Genomic DNA, 19,654 nt, shown 5'->3' with positions numbered 1-19,654 from the left:
AAATAATTTGAACAACAAAACTAACAAATCTGACCTAAAAGGAATATACTTAGAATACTAGATTTAGCAAATGCAGAATAATTTTTCTTTCCCAAGCAGAGAACATTACAAAATCTGACCACATGTTGGGCCATAAACACAAGTCTTAATGTATTTTAAAAGCATGAACTCTGAAAAAATATGTTCTCTGACCACAATGCAATTAAGCTAAAAATATAAAAGGATATAGCAAGTCAAGAGGACACGTTAACAAAATAGAAAAGGAATTCACAGTAGCAAGTGATCTAGAAAAAAAGAGGACACAAATAAGGATTATCACAAATGATAATACAACTTCTACAGACACATAAAAGGAAAATACGAAGAACTTTTTGCCAATGCATTTGAAAATTTAGGTAAAATGGAAAAATTCTTAGAAAAATGTAGTCTACTAACAATGACTCAAGAAGACAGAGAAAACCTAAATAGTCCAATAAACAGTAAAGAACAAACTTCAGAAGCCCATTAATAAATTTTACCAAACTCCCATGGAAGGAATAATCCCAATGTTAGTTAATGTATCCAGGACCAAAATGGGAGCATTCCCAAATAATCTTATGAAACTAAAATCACAATGATATAGAAACCTAAGAATACCAAAAAGGAAAATCAGAAGTCATTTCATTCATGGACAGAAATGCAAAAATGAATGAATGGATAATGTGTACATATACATAATACAACTGAATTCTGCAAAGTATAAAAAGCAGGGTATGATAATAATATACCATGCAAGTTTAACTTACAATAGAAAATTGATTAAAAGATTATTATTCTCAGTAGAATATTATATATTAAAAGAATAAATAATCAAATACAGAAAAAGCATTTGATAAAATATAACCACCATTCATGTTAACATCTGTTAGCAAACTAGGAACAGAACTTCTTTAATCTAAATATCAAACTGTATCTACAAAAAATTTAAAAGCAAACATCATGATGAAATCTTGAAACTTTTCCCTCTATGATCAGGAGTTATGAAACAAAGATTTACAGAACCGTTAATATACCAGGCCCGAGACTGTTATCCTTAGAAAGTTCTGTTGGCATGGTTGGCTCTTGGCTGGTGTCTGGGAATTTGACTGACTGGTAAATGGACCCTACACTGACATAAAACTTTTCCTATAATGATAAGAGTGGTTCACTGTGCTGAAATTGTACAAAAATGTGGTTTTATCTGCTTCCCTTCTGGGAGTATGGAATTTGGCAAGTGCTAGGGCAAGGGTGCTTCTGCGATCAGCCCCCAATAAAAACCTTGGGCAGTGAGTTTCCCTGGTAGACAATAACTTCAAACATTAATTATCACAACCCATTGCCTGAGGAATTAACTGCGTACGATGTGACTCCAATAGAAGAGGACTTTGGGAAGCTTATGGCTGGATTCCTACAGACTTTGCCCCATATACTTTATCCTTTTGCTAATTTTGCTCTGTATCCTTTCACTGTAATAAATTTTAGCCATGAGTACAACTGTATGTTGCATCCTGTGAATCCTTTCAGCAAATCATCAAACCTAGGGATGGATTTCGACTTATAACATAAATATCTACTATCACCAGCACTATTTGACATTATTGGAAGTCCTAGCTATACCAATAAGGCAAGAAAAAGAGATAAAAGAACAAGGACAGAAAAATAGAAACAAATTGTGATGAACTGTTTATAGAGAAAATCTCAAAGAATCTATAGATATGGTATTGGGACAGATTTTAATATGGTTACTACTATAAAATAGACAAAAAATATCTCATTCCTAAATACCAACAAAGAGATAATAAAACATTAAAAAGAAAACACTACTTAAAATAGTATGAAAAAATAAAGTGCCCAAGAATAAATCTAGTAAAAAATATGCAAGACCTTCACTGAGAAAATTATAGGGATGTTAAAGAACCAAATAAATGCAGAGATACAACAGTCAAGGATTTAAACATTCAATGCTGTAAAATCCAATCACTCAAGTAACTCTACAAAATAAATGCAACCCCAATCAAAATTCCCAGGTGGGGAAGGTAGGACTGCAGAATCAATAGGCTGATTTTTCATATTTGTATAAAATTACAAAGAGCCACAGACATATTTTAGAAAATACTCTAGAATATATTCTAGAAAAATGGCTATATTCTAAAAAATGAATGAAGTGGGAGGACTTACTCTTTCAGCAAGTTTCAGTAAAAGACTACAATAGTTTAGAGTATTGAGCTTTGGTGTGGATAGATAAGAGGACCACCAGAATGAACAGACAGGCCAGAAACTGACCCAAGCATATATGGATGCTTGATATATGACAAAGATGGTCCTGCAAAGGAGTAGGGAAAGGATGAATTTTTTCAATAAATGATGCTAGAAAAAGTAGATTATCTATGTGGAAAATTACATAGGACCTCCACTTGACATGCTAGACAAAAATCAATTCCATGTTTACAGACATAAATGGGAGATGCAGCACTGTAAGGCTTTTAGAAAATAGTTACAGGAGAATAGCTTCATAACAAGGTAGGGAAGGATTTCTTTATAAACTCATACAACAATTAACTATAAAGGAAACATACAACAATTTTTACTACATGAAAATTAGGAACATCTGTTTACCATAAAACACTAAAGAGCATGAAAAGCCAAGCCACAGAATGAAAGAAGGAATTTGTAACACATACAATCAACTAACAACTAGCATCTAAAAATACAAAGAATTACTACAAACCAGTAAGAAAAAATAACTGACCAATGAAAAGATGAACAGAAGACTTAACAGGCATACCACAAAGAATATCCAATTGGCTAATAAAATATTTGAAAGGTGTTCAATCTCCTTAAGAATCAGACAACTACAAATTAAAAATCATAATATAATAACACAGACATCAAATTGACAAAAACTCAGAAACACTGACCAAGTCAAGTACTGGAGAGGATGCGACAATAGGTACACTTAAACACTACTGTGAGTATAAACTGGTATCACCACTTTGGAAAATGTTTTGGTAACATATAGTCAAATTGAAGATATGCATACGCCACAACAAAGCAATTCAGCTTCTAGGTATAAACCCCAGAAAAACATATGTATGAGCAAACCACACTTCCTAAACAGAAGTGTTCTGTTCACTGTTTCTAAAATTTAGAAAACCCAGAGTCCATTTATTACAGAAAATCCAGAAATAAGAATGGTTCAGGAAAGGGCATTAGCTGGTGGCAGGAACTTTTGAGAAGCTGGTAATGTTCTAATTTTAGACCTAGGCAGTAGTTACATGGATGTTTACTGCATAATTATTCATTAAATGGTGTACTTCTGGACCTCCCTCATGGTGCAGTGGTTAAGAAACCACTCGCCAATGCAGGGGACACAGGTTCGAGCCCTGGTCTGGGAAGATCCCACAGGCCGTGGAGCAACTAAGCCCGTGCGCCATAACTACTGAGCCTGGTCTCTAGAGCCCATGCACCACAACTACTGAGCCTGTGCACCACAACTACCGAAGCCCATGCGCCTAGAGCTGTGCTCCACAACAAGAGATGCCACCACAATGAGAAGCCCATGCACCGCAATGAAGATTAGCCCCTGCTCACTGCAACCAGAGAAAGCTCACATGCAGCAACGAAGACCCAATGTAGCCAAAAAAAAAAAAGGTGTATTTCTATTTTATGCTTTTTTATATGCATGCCATATTTCACACAAAAAATTTTAAGAAGTAATTTATCTTTTAAGTAGAATTTAACTATGTCTAAGTTTGAGGGAAAGAAAGACTTGGTGCATGGTAATTTTTCTTTCAGATGTGGGTAATGTCATGTCTGTACCAATAACACCAATAAAATAAACTGTTTAAAAGGTACTAAAATTCTGCAATTCCAATACCAAACGGTACTGAAAAATGAACATAATTCCATGATGTGATTTAATATTATTAAAGAAATTTTAGAACAATAGCAGTTGCAAAATACTTGAAATATGTAAGCTTTTAATTTTTTATAGTGCATAAGGAATGTAAAAGGAATGAAAGTATGAAAATTAAGTATATTAAAACAACAAGTCCTGTTAGCTCTTCCTTCAAAATTCAAATCTAATCACTTCCCAATAATTCTAATAGCATCCTCTCTGACTAGAACCACAACAACAGCCTTATAACTGGTCTCCCAGCTTCCAATCTTCCACTCTTGCCTACTCAAGTCCACTTTCCAGACAGCAGCAAGAGTGATCTTTCAAAAAGCAAACAGGCTCAATATCCACCCATGGCTTCCATTTTTACTTCGAATACATTAAGAGCCCTCACTAGTTTCTTTAACCTCACATTCAACATGATCCTCACTCAACTACGCTTCTGTCACCTTGCCCGTCTTCATTCCTCAAACACCCTAACCTCATCCCTGACTTACTCTTTACTTTTGCTTTTGTCTCTACCTGGAAAGTCTTTCTCCAAACCTTCACATCACTGCCTCTTTCTCATCATTCAGACTGCTGCTTAAATGTCATCTCTCAGAGAAGCCTCTCCTGACTACTGTATGGAAAATAGTATCCTTATAACCCCCTCCCCCAGCAAACAAACACCATTTTCATCTTCTTTAATCTCCTGTGTCCTATCTTCCACATGCACTTAACATTACCTGAAATTATATTTGTCCCTCTACTCATCTCCTGTCTCTCCTGCTACAATACAAGCTCCATGAGGAGAAGGACCTTGTTTTGGTCACTGCTGTATCCCTAGTAACTTAATATATTTGTTGAGTGAAAAAAAAAAAGAATCTAATTCGTTAGAAGAAATTCTAAATGGAAGGGAGTAGAAGAAATACTTACATGTTTATTGCTTATTGGTCTTTTCAAGAAAACATCTCTAGAAATATGGTCTGCTGTTCTTGCCACATCTTCCAAAAATCGATAATCTACAAATTTTGAAATAGAAAAATAAACAAATGATATATGCCAATGGCCAGGAAGCATCAATTGGCTATGCAGAAGATGGCTTACCACTTAGGAGATTCATTTCAGTAAACTGTTGCATTGAAACATATGCAGTTTTATCTCGAATTCCATTACATGTCAGTTCTGCTTTGTGTTTCTTTACACAGGGCAAACTGAAGAGACAAATGAGGAGGTACTTTTACACTTTGAGGTAAAAAGGGTACAGGCAGAGATAACAGGGTAGGAAATGACATATATACCTGCAGGAATAGCGCATACAACGTGGACATCTGTACTTTGCTTCTTCTGTACCACAAGTTTCACATCTACAAAAGACCACATGAAACTTGATAAATTATCAAATATTAATTTTACATGTTTATTTATAAACTTTTAATGCTGAGTCAATTACTCATCACAATCAATTTACAGACATGTAATCATAGTGAATAAAGTAGATGCAAGTAACTCTTATTATATACTTGATAGCTGTCAAACATCGTTAGAAAATTCTCCTCTAGGAAACGACAACTACTTTTACAATGTTGTTAATGATATGTAATTCAAGAAAACACGTATTAAATTTAAAAAAATCATCTCACTTTTACTTCCTTTTCTACTATAATCTGAGAATGAGATCATTTGATATTTTAACTTGTAACTCTTGACATTGTTAACAATTGTGTGTGTGCACATACCCAGAAGTCCAATCCATGAGCTATGTTTATTTATCTCAAAGGCAGACACACCAGAAAAAGATATAAGACCCAGGCAAATTTAGAGAGTAGCAGTTGCATCTTTCTTTCTCAACTCCTCACCCAACCTAGAATAGGCATCAAAATAATCTAGAAATGCTATTATCCATCATCTGTCTTCAACTGTTCTTTCAGGATCTTGGGATACTGACAATCAAACTACAGCTACTTTTGTTTTATTCACTGTGTTCGAGACAGTGATAATCCCAAGAAACTGACTACTCTTATTTCCTATGCTGCCTCATTATCACACTATAAGGAAATTAAATCAAAAGCAATAAATATTCATAGTACCCATAGAAAAACTAGACAGTTGGGTGAGTTCGAGTGTATTTTGTCTAATTTTAACTTACTCCACTTTGTCCTTGTTGGTTTTATTAGACTTTTCCTTACACCTATCCTCTCTCAAAAGAATACTGAGCCAAGAGCATATTAAGTCAAGCCAGATTCTGGTCCAGGGGCTTTCTGGCCCCAAGAATTTTCACTTCCTAACTTAGCCACTGGACACTAGTACCAACCTCACATATTTTCACTGAATTTATTCTCATCAGACAAAACCCTCCCTTCCCAATCGCCCCCCGCCCCCATCATTCAGGCTCCAGGGACCCAAACTGGCACTTATTTATCATTATTCCACACCCTTCTGGTAGTGTAATTTCTTTCAATCTAAACAACAGAGGATTCCATAGCTTTATTCCCCCAATGGAATTCTCCTTGCCCTACCTTGACATGGCCAGTTTCCGCTTGGAGCCCACTGGGGGATTTATCTGAGGCTCTTCTTTCACCTCCGTACCATCCATCACTTCTTCTTTAGGGAAATACTTCTCTTCTTTTACACACACTTCATCCATTATTTCCTCTTTTTTTACGTTCTGATCAAGAAACATCTCCCCTTTAATCTCCAAGCTATCTTTCTTCTCTTTCTTCACTTCTAGCCAGTCCATCACTTCTTCCTTCACCTTCACTTTCTCTTCCTTTAGCTCTGGTTCTTCCACCGTCTCTTCTTTTACCATCAAACTACTATCCGTCTCCTGCTTCACCTCCAACGTGCCTGGTTTTTCCTCTTTCACCTCAGGCCCATCCTCCACCTCCTGCTTTACCCACTGGTCATTCCGCATACCTTCTTCCATTTCTGACCAGTCCATTACTTCTTGCTTCACAACTGCTAGGTCCACTCGCATCTCCTCTGCCCTTGGTCCATTTCCTTCTCCCCCTTCCCCTGTCCTCCCCATTCCGGTCAGTCCATTCCCCGCCTCTCCACCGCCGGCTTCCTCGGTCCCTACTGTGCCCCTGACTCTCTCTCCAACTGACTCGAGACTTAGCCGCGCCCCTTCAGCTCCACTCTGCAGACCTGGTCCCGACGTCTCTTCATTTTCAGCAGTAAAATCCATCAGCTCAAGATCCTTGACCTCCGTTGCCACTCTGTCCTTCAATATGGCTGGTCCACGCCAATAGGAATGAATTTCTGGCCAGAACACAGTCAGCGGACCACGTGTGGATTAGAGAAGTAGCAAGCGGAAAACGCCGACCCGGCGCGTCTATCCAAGCAGTCGTAAAGCAACGCTTCCGCGCATTGCCGCTTCACGACTCGTGGAGCTCTTTACGGCTCTGCTGCAGTCCTGCACAGATCCTACGGCATCCGCGCGAGGCTACGCCTGCTGTCATCCCGCCTTCGGGGCGGGGTTTCACCAAACCTTTCCCTTGGGGAGCCCGCGCCCTATGCACATGGCCCCACTCTTCCGCTTAAAGAGAGCCGAGGGTCTCCGCGCCAGGGCGATTAGCGGGACCCTCACAGCTTTGTAGTTGGAAGACCACCCTAATCTGTTCAGAACTTGCATGAAAATGGAAGAAACACCTGATATTACGCCTCTCCACGCTTCAGTTTCTTCAGCAGTACTCCAGAGACGATGGTATTACAAATCTTTTGGTTTATTTTGATGATTAAGTGTAATCATGCATGGAAATAAGCTAGCAGTGATGAAACTCAACATATGGTCGCTATTATTACTGGGAATCCTGATAGGTTTCAGGTAGGAAAGAGGGCATTAACTTTAATTATTTCACTTCTTTGTCAGTAACAGCCGGCATCAGCCAGTTCCCTATTTACAGCATCTTACAGGATTCTCTCTAGGAGAGAGAATATATATATATATATATATGTTAAAGAACCAAATAAATGCAGAGATACAACAAAGATTATATATATATATATGTTAAAGAACCAAGTAAATGCAGAGATACAACAAAGATTTTATATATATATATATATATCTCACATATTTAAAGACTGTTTCAGTTACTTTTGAAAATTAATATCACATACTGGGCATTAGGCATTTTCACCTAATCTTTACATAACGTCTGTGAGATTCATATTTTTCTCTCTGCACAAGGAGACTTCAAAGAAATGGATTTTTAGCTGTGGGCTGCTTTGTTCCAATCCCTCAAATCCTGTTATGGTTTGCAGGTCATTTAACTGTTACCACTCATTCACATGTTCATCAGGGAATGGGAATTCTGAATGGATGAACAGAATGAGGAAATTTTGAAACCTTAGTTGGGGCTCCACTGATACTGTAGCACTGGAAAGAGCATTGAAGTAAGTTGGGAAAGTTTCATAAAATTTTCTTATGGGTTATGAGGAAGAGGCTTCCAAAGGAGTCATATGGACAGTGTTTTGTCAATATACTTAGAGGTGCCAGCTACCCATGGAGTCAAAAAGAGCCTGACTGGTAACCCTGTTACTGACCAGGGTTCTTGGACCCCTTAATCAATAGAAATTGATAAGAAGCCAGATAAGAAAATCAGGCAAGACTTTATTGGGACTAGTGCAGCAGCACAAGGGAGGGAAAACAAGTAACAGGTGCCTTTGTTGGCTCTTGGGGTTGGGGGTGGGTAGGAGGGAGATGGTTCCTTTACATGCGGTGAGGATAGGGGTGGGTCTAGGGGTCCACCTAAGGGGTGGCTTAGGTGCTCTGCCTATCTTCTTGGTGGTGCTGTGTGCAGGGTGCAAGTGCAGTACCCTGCTTTTGCTGCAGACTCCTGAGAAATGGCTGTTGGGTTTTTGGTCTTTTTGTATCTTGTTGTTTTTAATTTGCCCCACCTGCACATGCACACAGTTATTTTTAGTCCCTTATAGTTTCTTCGTATTCTGTTACTCTTTGTCCAGGTGCAAGCACTGCAGCAAAGGGTCCCAGGTCCCAGCCTGTCTCAGATTTGCAGGCCAGGTTACATGTTTATACTAGGAATAGGGGCTAAATGACTTAGAGAATCCATGTGGCCTTGCTTAAGACAACATTTGGGTGATGAGAACAAGAGGAAGTGTTTATTCTCATGAGACTAACGGATGTCCATTTAAGATCACAGAGAGAGTTGTGAAACTACAAATCAGACAACAGAAGCAAAAACGCTTTGGAGTATTTTGGATATTTGTCATTTTCCTACATTTGTTCTTGTAATCTGTGTTTTTTTTTTTCCACAGTCACTGGAGGGAATATCGTTAAACCAGTAAGGATTCTTGAGAGTATCACAGCTAGTTACTTAACTAAGTTAAACAATCAACACTTTAGGACTGTAGTTTTGATGGAGGTATCAGAGGTTGTGGTGATGTTAAATGGCAGTTTTGATGGAAAAGGGGAACTTGAGTGGTCCTGCCGGAGAGAACTTTGGGTTGTTGGAGTATAGAGCAAGGGTATTGCCTGCAGGGACAGACATGGCAGGGACGAGGGGATGAAGTTATTTGTGGGGCTATCATTGAATTCCTATCCAGTTCCTCAAACCCCTTTCCCTCCCTTTTTCTACCTCAATGGAATAGAGGGACAAGCCCAGTTCCTGCAGTGTAGGATTGAACCTTCATGCTATCCTCTATCATCTCTGTCTCCCAGCCCTGCACCAGGCGTCCATGGTGCAGCTCTCCTACTCACTTTGGGAGCTGGCCCTTTGCCGAAATCATAGTTGAGTTCAATTTAACAGCTAGAAAGCTGGGGATACTTTCTAGGAAAGCATCTAAGCTAAGACTGAAATACCATGAGAGAGTGTATATTATGGACGGTTAAAACCATTTTGGTGGCTCAGCAGGCAGTGTGTAATCAGCTGTCTGGTTGACTATAGGGTAAAGATTTAGGAGGGCCTTTCCTGACCACTTAATGAACAGGTAAGAAGGTGAAGACCCAGAGAAATAAAATGATTTGCTCAAGATTACGTGGCTATTAGTGGCAGTACTCTAACAGAAAATTAATGATCTGGTCAAAGCCTTTGTTCGCACCTGAGCCTGGTTAAAGTAAAGGCTGGAAAGTGGAAGTGCAGCTGGGCCCACAAAGAGGCAGGAACCAGAAAGCCTGGAAGCCTGAATTTTATCTTGTGGGCATGTGTTGTGATGGGTTGCATGTTGGGTTACTGGGAAACAGATGCTGATAGGAGTTATTAGGGTTCAATGCCTGTGAAAGGAAGAAGGAGGAAGCAGGATTGGTCAAAGGGAGAATTCAAGATGTGATGAAGGTCTGACAAATCCTTGGCCAACTTGCTGGGTAGCTCTGGAGAAAGCGTTTTCTTTCGAGTGTCCTGCATCACGCAGAACTGCTCCATGCTTTATATCTGACTCCACTCAGTCACCTGATGCAGGCTGCCCCAGAAAGGGTGTGATCTTGGGCAGTAGGCTTCTCTGCAGCTGGAGCTGACAGCTGGAGGCTGATGACTGCACTTCTTGTGGCTGCGTATCAAGTTCTTTGAAGGGGCATCTGGGTGGCACCTCTCCATGGCTACCACAGTGTGAATGCGTGCTTGCCTTGGTGGCCACAGGGCCTTTTGTCACTGAATCACTTCGTTCTTCTTTCTTTGAAGGCCAGTTGTCTCTCTTTTCCATGTACCTTGTTAAAAAATAACAGCCACTCCACAACCCCCCGGTTTATATATCCTCAGTGTGTGTAGTCATGGAGACTCACTATTGTCCAATTCCAAATGTCTGGGGAAGAGTCTAATTGGATAAGCAAGTAAGGGAGGTAGGATCTCTTAGTGTAAACATGATTGTGGAGTTGTCAGGGAAGACCAGTTTGATCTGGGCAGTGTTCTTTGATGACAATGGGAAAAGTACTGGGTTTAAGTCTCCAAGCTACGTGCTACTAGCTACTAGTAGCCACTAGTTGTGTGACCACGCCACGTCTAATTTGGTTTCTTCATCTGTAAAATGGAGATAGTTATACCTATTTAACAGAGCTGTTTTGAGAATTAAATGAGAAAATGCTTTTAAACAGTAAAGCATTTTATAATTATAAGTATTATTTTCCTCATTCTACTAGTAATTTTGAAAGCTTCACTGATGACAGCTTACTTGTTTTCTCTTTCAGACTGTGGAGGACAAAGCTGAGATAATCACATTCCCCAGTTCTTGGCACATTCTCACCATGTGCGACAATCCTTTCTTTAATGTTTTCATCACTTGTACATCTCCACTCTCATTACCCTCCCCCTCACTCTCATGCATTTGATATGGTTCCTTACATAAACAAGTCTGTGAAATACATAGAGTTTTATTGTCTGTTATTTGTAACAGCTTCCTTGAGGTATAATTCACATAAAAATACACCTATTAAAAAGATACACCTATTATAAACTTACGATTCAGTAACTTTAAATTTATGGAGTTGTGCAACCATCACAACAGTCCAGTTTTAGAACATTTCCATCTTCGCCCCAAATTCCATTGTTTCCATTTGCAGTCAATCTCTGTTCCCAGGCAACCATTGATCTGTTTTCTATCTCTATAGATTTGCCTTTCTTGGAAGTGTCATATGAAATCATACAATATGTGGTCTTTTGAGTTTGGCTTCTTTCATTTAGTGTAAAGCTTTTGAAGCTTACCCATGTTGTAGCATGTATTGGTAGTTTGTTCCCTTTTTATTTCTACATAATATTCCATTGTATAGATATTCCACATTTTGTTCATTCCTTTACTAGCTGATGGACATTTGGATTGCTTCCAGGTTTGGTATTATGAATAATTCTGCTTCCACATTCACATATAAGTCTTTGTGTATACATATATTTTCATTTCCCTTGAGTAGATAGGTACCTGGGAGTGGAATTTCTGGGCCATGTAGAAAGTTTATGTTTAATTTTTTAAGAAATAGTCAAACTGTTTCCCAAAATAGCTATTCCATTTTACATTCCCACTGGCAAAGTATTAGGGTTCCAGTTTCTCTACATTTCTTGCCCAAATTTGGTATGGTCAGTCTTTTTGATTATGGGTATATAGTGGTATCTCATTGTGAATTTAATTTGCATTTTCTTAATGACTAGTAATGATGTTGAGTATCTTTTCATGTGCTTACTGGTCATTCGTATGTGAAATGTTTATTAGTGAAATGTTTATTCAAATCTTTTGCCTATTTTTTCTTATCTTTTACGTTTTAAGTTTAAAAAATTTAATACAATTTTATAAGGTTGTTTTCCATTTAGTTATTACACAGTATTGGCTGTATTCCCTGTGTTGGTACGATACATCCTTGAGCCTGCCTTACAGCAAATAGTTTGTACCTCGCACTCCTCAACTCTTATATTGCCCCTCCTGCCCCCCCCCCCCCCCAAGTGGCTTGTTCTCTGTATATGTGAGTCTTCTTTTGTGTTACGTAATAGTGGCGGGGCGAGTGCACAGCTATTAGCATGTGACCGTTAGCGCTTGGTGGTTAGAGGTCGCACTCTGCCAGCAGTCTGCATGCAGTGTTCCTCGGGGCAGAGAGTGCCGTGAGAGGCGGATCTCGGCCTTCTCCCCGACACCCTCCAGGCCCCCTGGCCCTGGGCCGGCGTGTGAGCTGGGGTGCCGGGGACAGGCTGAGGGCTGTGTCCTGCAGGGCTCCAGAGCCCTCACCACAGCCACCCACTGGCCGGACCTAGGCCTTGAAGCAGCAGCAACCCTCTCCCCCATCCCCACCTCTGCGACCTAATGGTGACAGCTGTGTCCATGGGTCACAGTCTGGGAAATCTGGCACCCGTTTGGGCGGCCTGAGGAGCCTGAGGGCCAGTTGAGTCCTGGGCACTTGCTCCCTCACTGGTGATGGCTGGGCAGGGTCTGGGACTTGGCCGGGAGGGCGCCACCAACTGAGATCTGCCTCCTCAGCTGGGTCTGGGCACTGGTGGGAGGACCCAGACTGGGTACTGGACGAAGGCTCCTGGGCAGGGTAACCAGCCTGCGAAGGGACCCCTTCCTCTTAAGACAGGGCTTGGACCTTGGAGGTCAAAAGTTGAACCTTGGGTCCTTGCCCTTCCTTGTCAGAACAGAGAATAACCTTTGTTTCGGTGGAGGTTTACAGGAACATCGTGACCTATGACCTGACCTCAAAAACGAAGGATCTGACACCAAGAAGTTTGCAACAACTAACCACGCCCCTCCCTCACCTTTCCTATAAAAGGCTTTGCTAGAAGCTTTTGGGGAGTTTGGGATTTTTAAGGCCTGAGCCACCCGTCTCCTTGCATGGCCCTGCAATAAACCTTTCTCTGCTCCAGACTCCAACATTTTGATATTCTTTGGCTTCACTGTGTGTTGGGCACATGGACTTGCATTGAGTAGCAGTTATATTCACTAGTTTGTTGTATTTTATAGATTCCACATATAAGTGATATCATGCATCATCTGTCTTATTTCACTTAGCATAATGCCCTCCAGGTTCATCCATGTTACTGCAAATGGCAAACTTTCGTTCTTTTTTATGGCCGAGTAGTATTCCATTGTAAAGACATACCACCTCCTCTTTACCTATTCATCTGTTGATGGACCCTTAGGTTGCTTCCATATCTTGGCAATTGTAAATAATGCTGCTATGAACATTGGAGTGCCTGTGTCCTTTCAAATTAGTGTTTTTGTTTTCTTCAGATATATACCCAGGAGTGGAATTGCTGGGTCATATGGTAGTTCTATTTTTAGTTTTTTGAGAAACCTCCATACTGTTTTCCACAATGTGTGAATTCATATTCCCACCAACAGTGTACATAGGTTTGTTTGTTTTTTTTTGAATTGCTCAGTTTTAATTGAATGAATTCAGAATTGGGAGACTTTTTCCAAGAAATATGTGAAACTTACACCTAAAATTCAAAGCTTTTTAGCGCCTTAGAGTTATGGTTTTTCTTTTCTCATTCTCAATGAGTCCCTTTCTCTCTCTCTCTCTTTTTTTCTCTCCCTCTGGTTCTGGATTTTTTACATAATCATTTATGCATAAAGTTTTGAGCCAGGAGAAGGTAAAAAACATTGTGGAATTCTTGGAGGTCCTTAGAATGCTATGGGTTGCTAGAGTTCAAAGTAGTTTTCTCTACTGAAATGGACAAAGTGAGACATTCTTTTGGCTTATCAGGAGGGTATGCATGGATTAAATGTGATCATAGTATAGTAAGACTTTATTTTTAGATACATATATCTAAATGATATTACCCTTCTAAGTAGTCAATTAGGGATTACATATACTTATTTTTCTTGATGCTGTTGTTTAAAAATAGGTTTTACAACTTTTTTCTTGGATTTATCTTCTGGAATAGTTTGAATCAAGATAAAGCTTGTTTCATATATTGTTTTTGATATTTTTTTAACATTTTTTTATATTGGAGTAGAGTTGATTTACAATGTTGTGTCAGTTTTAGGTGTACAGCAAAATGATTCAATTATACATATATGTATAATTCTCTTTTTCAGATTCTTTTCCCATATACATTATTACAGAATGTTGAGTAGAGTTCCCTGTGCTATACAGTAGGTCCTTGTTGAGTATATATTTCATATATAGTAGTGTGTATGTTAATCCCAAACTCTTAATTTATCCCTCCCCCCACCTTTCCCCTTTGGTAAACATAAGTTTGTTTTCTATGTCTGTGAGTCTGCTTCTGTTGTGTAATTAAGTTATTTTGTATCTTTTTTTAAAAGATTCTACATATAAGTGATATTATATGATATTTGTCTTTCTCTGACTTACATCACTTCGTATCATAATCTCTAGGTCCATCCATATTGCTGCAAATGGCATTATTTCATTCTTTTTTATGGCTGAGTAATATCCCATTGTATATATGTACCACATCTTCTTTATACATTCCTCTGTCAATGGACACTCAGGTTGCTTCAATGTCTTGGCTATTGTAAATAGTGTTGCAGTGAATATTGGGGTGCATATATTTTTTCAAAGCATGATATTTCTCCAGATATATGCCCAGAAGTGGGATTGCTGGATCGTATGGCAACTCTATTTTTAGTTTTTTTTTTTTTTTTTTTTTTTTTTTTTTTTTTGCGGTATGCGGGCCTCTCACTGTTGTGGCCTCTCCCGTTGCGGAGCACAGGCTCCGGACGCGCAGGCCTAGCGGCCATGGCTCACGGGCTTAGTTGCTCCGCGGCATGTGGGATCTTCCCGGACCAGGGCACGAACCCGTGTCTCCTGCATCGGCAGGCGGATTCTCAACCACTGCGCCACCAGGGAAGCCCTATTTTTAGTTTTTTAAGGAACCTCCATACTGTTCTCCGTAGTGGCTCTACCAATTTACATTTCCACCAACAGTGTAGGAGGGTGCCCTTTTCTCCACACCCTGTCCAGCTTTTATTGCTTGTAGACTTTTTGATGATGGCCATTCTGACTGGTGTGAGGTGACACCTCATAGTAGTTTTGATTTGCATTTCTCTAATAATTAGTGATGTTGAGCATCTTTTCATGTACTTTTTGGCCATCTGTATGTCTTCTTTGGGCAAATATCTATTTAGATCTTTCACCCATTTTTTGATTGGGTTTTTTTGGTTTTTTTATTTTGAGCTGCATGAGCTATTTGTATATTTTGGAGATTAATCTTTTGTCAGTTGCTTCATTTGTAAATATTTTCTCGCATTCCATGGGTTGTCTTTTTGTTCTGTTTATGATTTCCATTGCTGTGCAAAAGCTTTTAAGTTTTATTAGGTCCCATTGGTTTATTTTTGTTTTTATTTTCATTACTCTAGGAAGTAAATCCAAAAAGATATTTCTGCGATTTATGTCAAAGAGTGTTCTGCCTATGTTTTCCTCTAAGAGATATATAGTATCTGGCCTTACATTTAGGTCTTTAATACATTTTGAGTTTATTTTTGTGTATGGTGTTAAAGAATGTTCTAATTTCTTTCTTTTACATGTAGCTGTCCAGTTTTCTCAGTACCACTTATTGAAGATACTGTCTTTTCTCCATTGTTTAGTCTTGCCTCCTTTGTTGTAGATTAATTGACCATAGGTGCATGGGTTTATTTCTGGGCTTTCTATTCTGTTCCTTTGAACTATAAGTCTGTTTTTGTGCCAGTACCATATTGTCTTGATTACTGTAGCTTTATAGTATACTCTGAAGTCAGGGAACCTGATTCCTCCAGCTCCATTTTTCTTTCTCAAGATTGCTTTGGCTATTTGGGGTCTTTTGTGTTTCCATACAAATTTTAAGATATTTTCTTATAGATCTTCAAAAAATGCCATTGGTAATTTGATAGGGATTGCATTGAATCTGGAGATTGCCTTGGGTAGTATAGTCATTTTGACAATATGAATTCTTCCAATCCAGGATCATGGTATATCTTTCCATCTGTTTGTGTAATCTTTGATTACTTTCATCAGTATCTGGGTACAGGTCTTTTGCTTCCTTAGGTAGGTTTATTCCTAGGTACTTTATTCTCTTTTTTTTTTTTTTTTGCGGTACGCAGGCCTCTCACTGTTGTGACCTCCCCTGTTGCGGAGCACAGGTTCCGGATGTGCAGTCTCAGCGGCCATGGCTCACAGGCCCAGCTGCTCCGCGGCACGTGGGATCTTCCCGGACCGGGGCATGAACCTGCGTCCCCTGCATCGGCAGGCAGACTCTCAACCACTGCGCCACCAGGGAAGCCCCTTTATTCTTTTTGATGTGATGGTATAAGGGATTGTTTCCTTAATTTCTCTTTCTGATCTTTTGTTGTTAGTTATAGAAATGTAACAGATTTCTGTGTATTAGTTTTTTATCCTGTAACTTTACCAAATTCATTGATTAGCTCTAGTAGTTTTCTGGTGGCATTGTTAGGATTTTCTATGTGTAGTATCATGTCATCTACAAACAGTGACAGTTTTACTTGTTTTCCAGTTTGGATTCCCTTTATTTCTTTTTCTTCTCTGATTGCCGTGGTTAGGAATTCCAAAACCATGCTGAATAAAAGTGGCAAGAGTGGCATCCTTGTCTTGCTCCTGATCTGAGAGGAAATGCTTTCATTTTTTCACCATTGAGTATGTTAGCTGTAGGTTTGTCATATATGGCCTTATTATGTTGTTGGTATGTTCCCTATGTGCCCACTTTCTGGAGAGTTTTTATCATAAATCAGTGTTGAATTTTGTTAAAAGCTTTTTTTGCATCTATTGAGATGATCATATGGTTTTTATTCTTCAGTTTGTTGATGTGGTGTGTCATACTGTTTGATGTGCAGGTGTTGAAAAATCCTTGAATGCCTGGGATAAATCCCACTTGATCATGGTGTATGATTGTTTTAACGTATTGTTGGATTCAGTTTTTCAGTATTTTGTTGAGGATTTTTGTGTTGTGTTCATCAGTGATATTAGCCTGTGATTTTGTGTGTGTATTGGTATCTTTGTCTGGTGTTGGTATCAGGGTGATGGTGGCCTCATAGAATGAGTTTGGAGTATTCCTTTCTCTGCAATTTTTGGGAATATTTTTGGAATATTTTTAGGAGGATATGTTAATTCTTCTCTAAAAGTTTCATAGAATTCGCCTGTGAAGCCATATGGTCCTGGACTTTTGTTTGTTGGAAGTTTTCAAATCATAGTTTCAATGTCAGTATTTGTGATTGGTCTGTTCATGTTTTCTATTTTTTGCGGTTTTAGTCTTGGGAGATTGTACCTTTCTAAGAATTTGTCCTTTTCTTCTAGGTTGTCCATTTTATTGGCATATAGTAGCTTGTAGTAGTCTCTTATGATCCTCTGTATTTCTGTGTTGCCTGTTGTAACGTCTCTTTTTCATTTCTAATTTTAATGATTTGAGACCTCTCTCTTTTTTTCCTTGGTGAGTCTGGCTAAAGGTTTAAGAATTTTTTTAATCTTTTCAAAGAACCAGCTTTTAGTTTCATTGATCTTTTCTATTGTTTTCTTCATCTCTATTTCATTTATTTCTGCTCTGACCTTTATGATTTCTTTCCTTCTACTAACTTTGGAATTTTTGTTCTTTTTTTCTCTAGTTCCTTTAGGTGTAAGATTAGGTTGTTTACGTGAGATTTCTCTTGTTTCCTGAGGTAAGATTGTATTGCTATAAACATTCCTCTTAGAGCTGCTTTTGCTGCGTCCCATAGGTTTTGGATCGTTGTATTTTCATTTTCATTTGTCTGTACATACTTTTTGATTTCTGCTTTGATATCTTCAGTGTTCCACTGGTTCTTTAGCAGCATATTGTTTAGCCTCCACGTGTTTGTGTTTTTTTATGGTCTTTTCTTTTTTTTTTTTTGTACTCCCACTTTTTTCCTTTTTTTAAATTTTAATTTTTATTATTTTTTTTTACATCTTTATTGGAGTATAACTGTTTTACAATGGTGTGTTAGTTTCTGCTTTACAACAAAGTGAACCAGTTATACATATACATATGTTCCCATATCTCTACCCTCTTGCGCCTCCCTCCCTCCCACCCTCCCTATCCAACCCCTCTAGGTGGTCACAAAGCACCTAGATGATCTACCTGTGCTATGCAGCTGCTTCCCAATAGCTACTATTTTATGTTTGGTAGTGTATATATGTCAATGGCACTCTCTCACTTCGTCACAGCTTAACCTTCCCCCTCCACATATCCTCAAGTCCATGCCCTAGTAGGTCTGTGTTTTATTCCCATCCTACCCCACTCTCTTCATGACATTTTTTTTCTTAGATTCCATATATATGTGTTAGCATACGGTATTTGTTTTTCTCTTTCTGACTTACTTCACTCTGACTGACAGATTCCAATTCTATCCATCTCATTACAATTAACTCAGTATCATTTCTTTTTATGGCTGAGTAATATTCCATTGTATATATATGCCACATCTTCTTTATCCATTCATCTGTTGATGGACACTTAGGTTGCTTCCATGTCCTGGCTATTGTAAATAGAGCTGCAATGAACATTTTGGTACATGACTCTTTTGGAATTATGGTTTTCTCAGGGTATATGCCTAGTAGTGGGATTGCTGGGTCGTATGGTAGTTTTATTTGTAGATTTTCAAGGAACATCCATATCGTTCTCCATAGTGGCTGTATCAATTTACATTCCCACCAGCAGTGCAAGAATGTTCCCTTTTCTCCACATCCTCTCTAGCATTTATTTTTTCTAGATTTTTTGATGATGGCCAATCTGACCAGTGTGAGATGATATCTCATTGTAGTTTTGATTTGCATTTCTCTAATGATTAATGATGTTGAGCATTCTTTCATGTGTTTGTTAGCAATCTGTATATTTTCTTTGGAGAAATGTCTGTTTAGCTCTTCTGCCCATTTTTGGATTGGGTTGTTTATTTTTTTGTTATTAAGTTGCATGAGTTGCTTGTAAATTTTGGAGATTAATCCTTTGTCAGTTGCTTCATTTGCAAATATTGTCTCCCATTCTGAGGATTGTCTTTTGGTCTTGTTTATGGTATCCTTTGCTGTGCAAAAGCTTTTAAGTTTCATTAGGTCCCATTTGTTTATTTTTGTTTTTATTTCCATTTCTCTAGGAGATGGGTCAAAAAGGATCTTGCTGTGATTTATGTCATAGAGTGTTCTGCCTATGTTTTCCTCTAAGAGTTTGATAGCGTCTGGCCTTACATTTAGGTCGTTAACCCATTTTGAGTTTATTTTTGTGTGTGGTGTTAGGGAGTGTTCTAATTTCATACTTTTACAGGTAGCTGTCCAGTTTTCCCAGCACCACTTATTGAAGAGGCTGTCTTTTCTCCACTGTATATCCTTCCCTCCTTTATCAAAGATAAGGTGACCATATGTGTGTGGGT

At 38.8% G+C, this 19,654-nt stretch overlaps 1 protein-coding gene and 1 long non-coding RNA gene across 5 annotated transcripts in view; one reads left to right on the top strand and one right to left on the bottom strand.

Moving 5' to 3' along the window:
- Nucleotides 1–7,266, bottom strand: part of ZNHIT6 (zinc finger HIT-type containing 6) — a 64,194-nt gene extending 56,928 nt beyond the window's left edge. For 2 of the 4 annotated variants that reach the window (XM_067043602.1, XM_067043590.1), the window contains exons 1-4: nucleotides 6,415–7,247; nucleotides 5,197–5,262; nucleotides 5,003–5,109; nucleotides 4,832–4,917 (exon numbers count right to left, since the gene is read on the bottom strand). In XM_067043602.1, coding sequence (XP_066899703.1) covers nucleotides 4,832–4,917; nucleotides 5,003–5,109; nucleotides 5,197–5,262; nucleotides 6,415–7,082 — 927 coding nt within the window. In that variant the 5' untranslated portion in view covers nucleotides 7,083–7,247. Of the gene's footprint in view, nucleotides 1–4,831; nucleotides 4,918–5,002; nucleotides 5,110–5,196; nucleotides 5,263–6,414 lie in introns of all 4 variants that reach the window. The other 2 variants (XM_059061544.2, XM_067043594.1) reach the window with 2 other exon arrangements.
- Nucleotides 7,267–7,373: 107 nt separating this feature from the next.
- Nucleotides 7,374–19,654, top strand: part of LOC131755355 (uncharacterized) — a 72,915-nt gene continuing 60,634 nt past the window's right edge. The window contains exon 1 of the long non-coding RNA XR_009335441.2: nucleotides 7,374–7,601. This is a non-coding gene — a long non-coding RNA (uncharacterized lncRNA). The remainder of the gene's footprint in view (nucleotides 7,602–19,654) is intronic.

Source organism: Kogia breviceps, chromosome 1, assembly GCF_026419965.1.
Source record: "Kogia breviceps isolate mKogBre1 chromosome 1, mKogBre1 haplotype 1, whole genome shotgun sequence".
Taxonomy (NCBI): Eukaryota; Metazoa; Chordata; class Mammalia; order Artiodactyla; family Physeteridae; genus Kogia; species Kogia breviceps.
The sequence above is the reverse complement of the archived record's forward strand: the minus strand, read 5'-3'. Positions and strand labels throughout refer to the sequence as shown.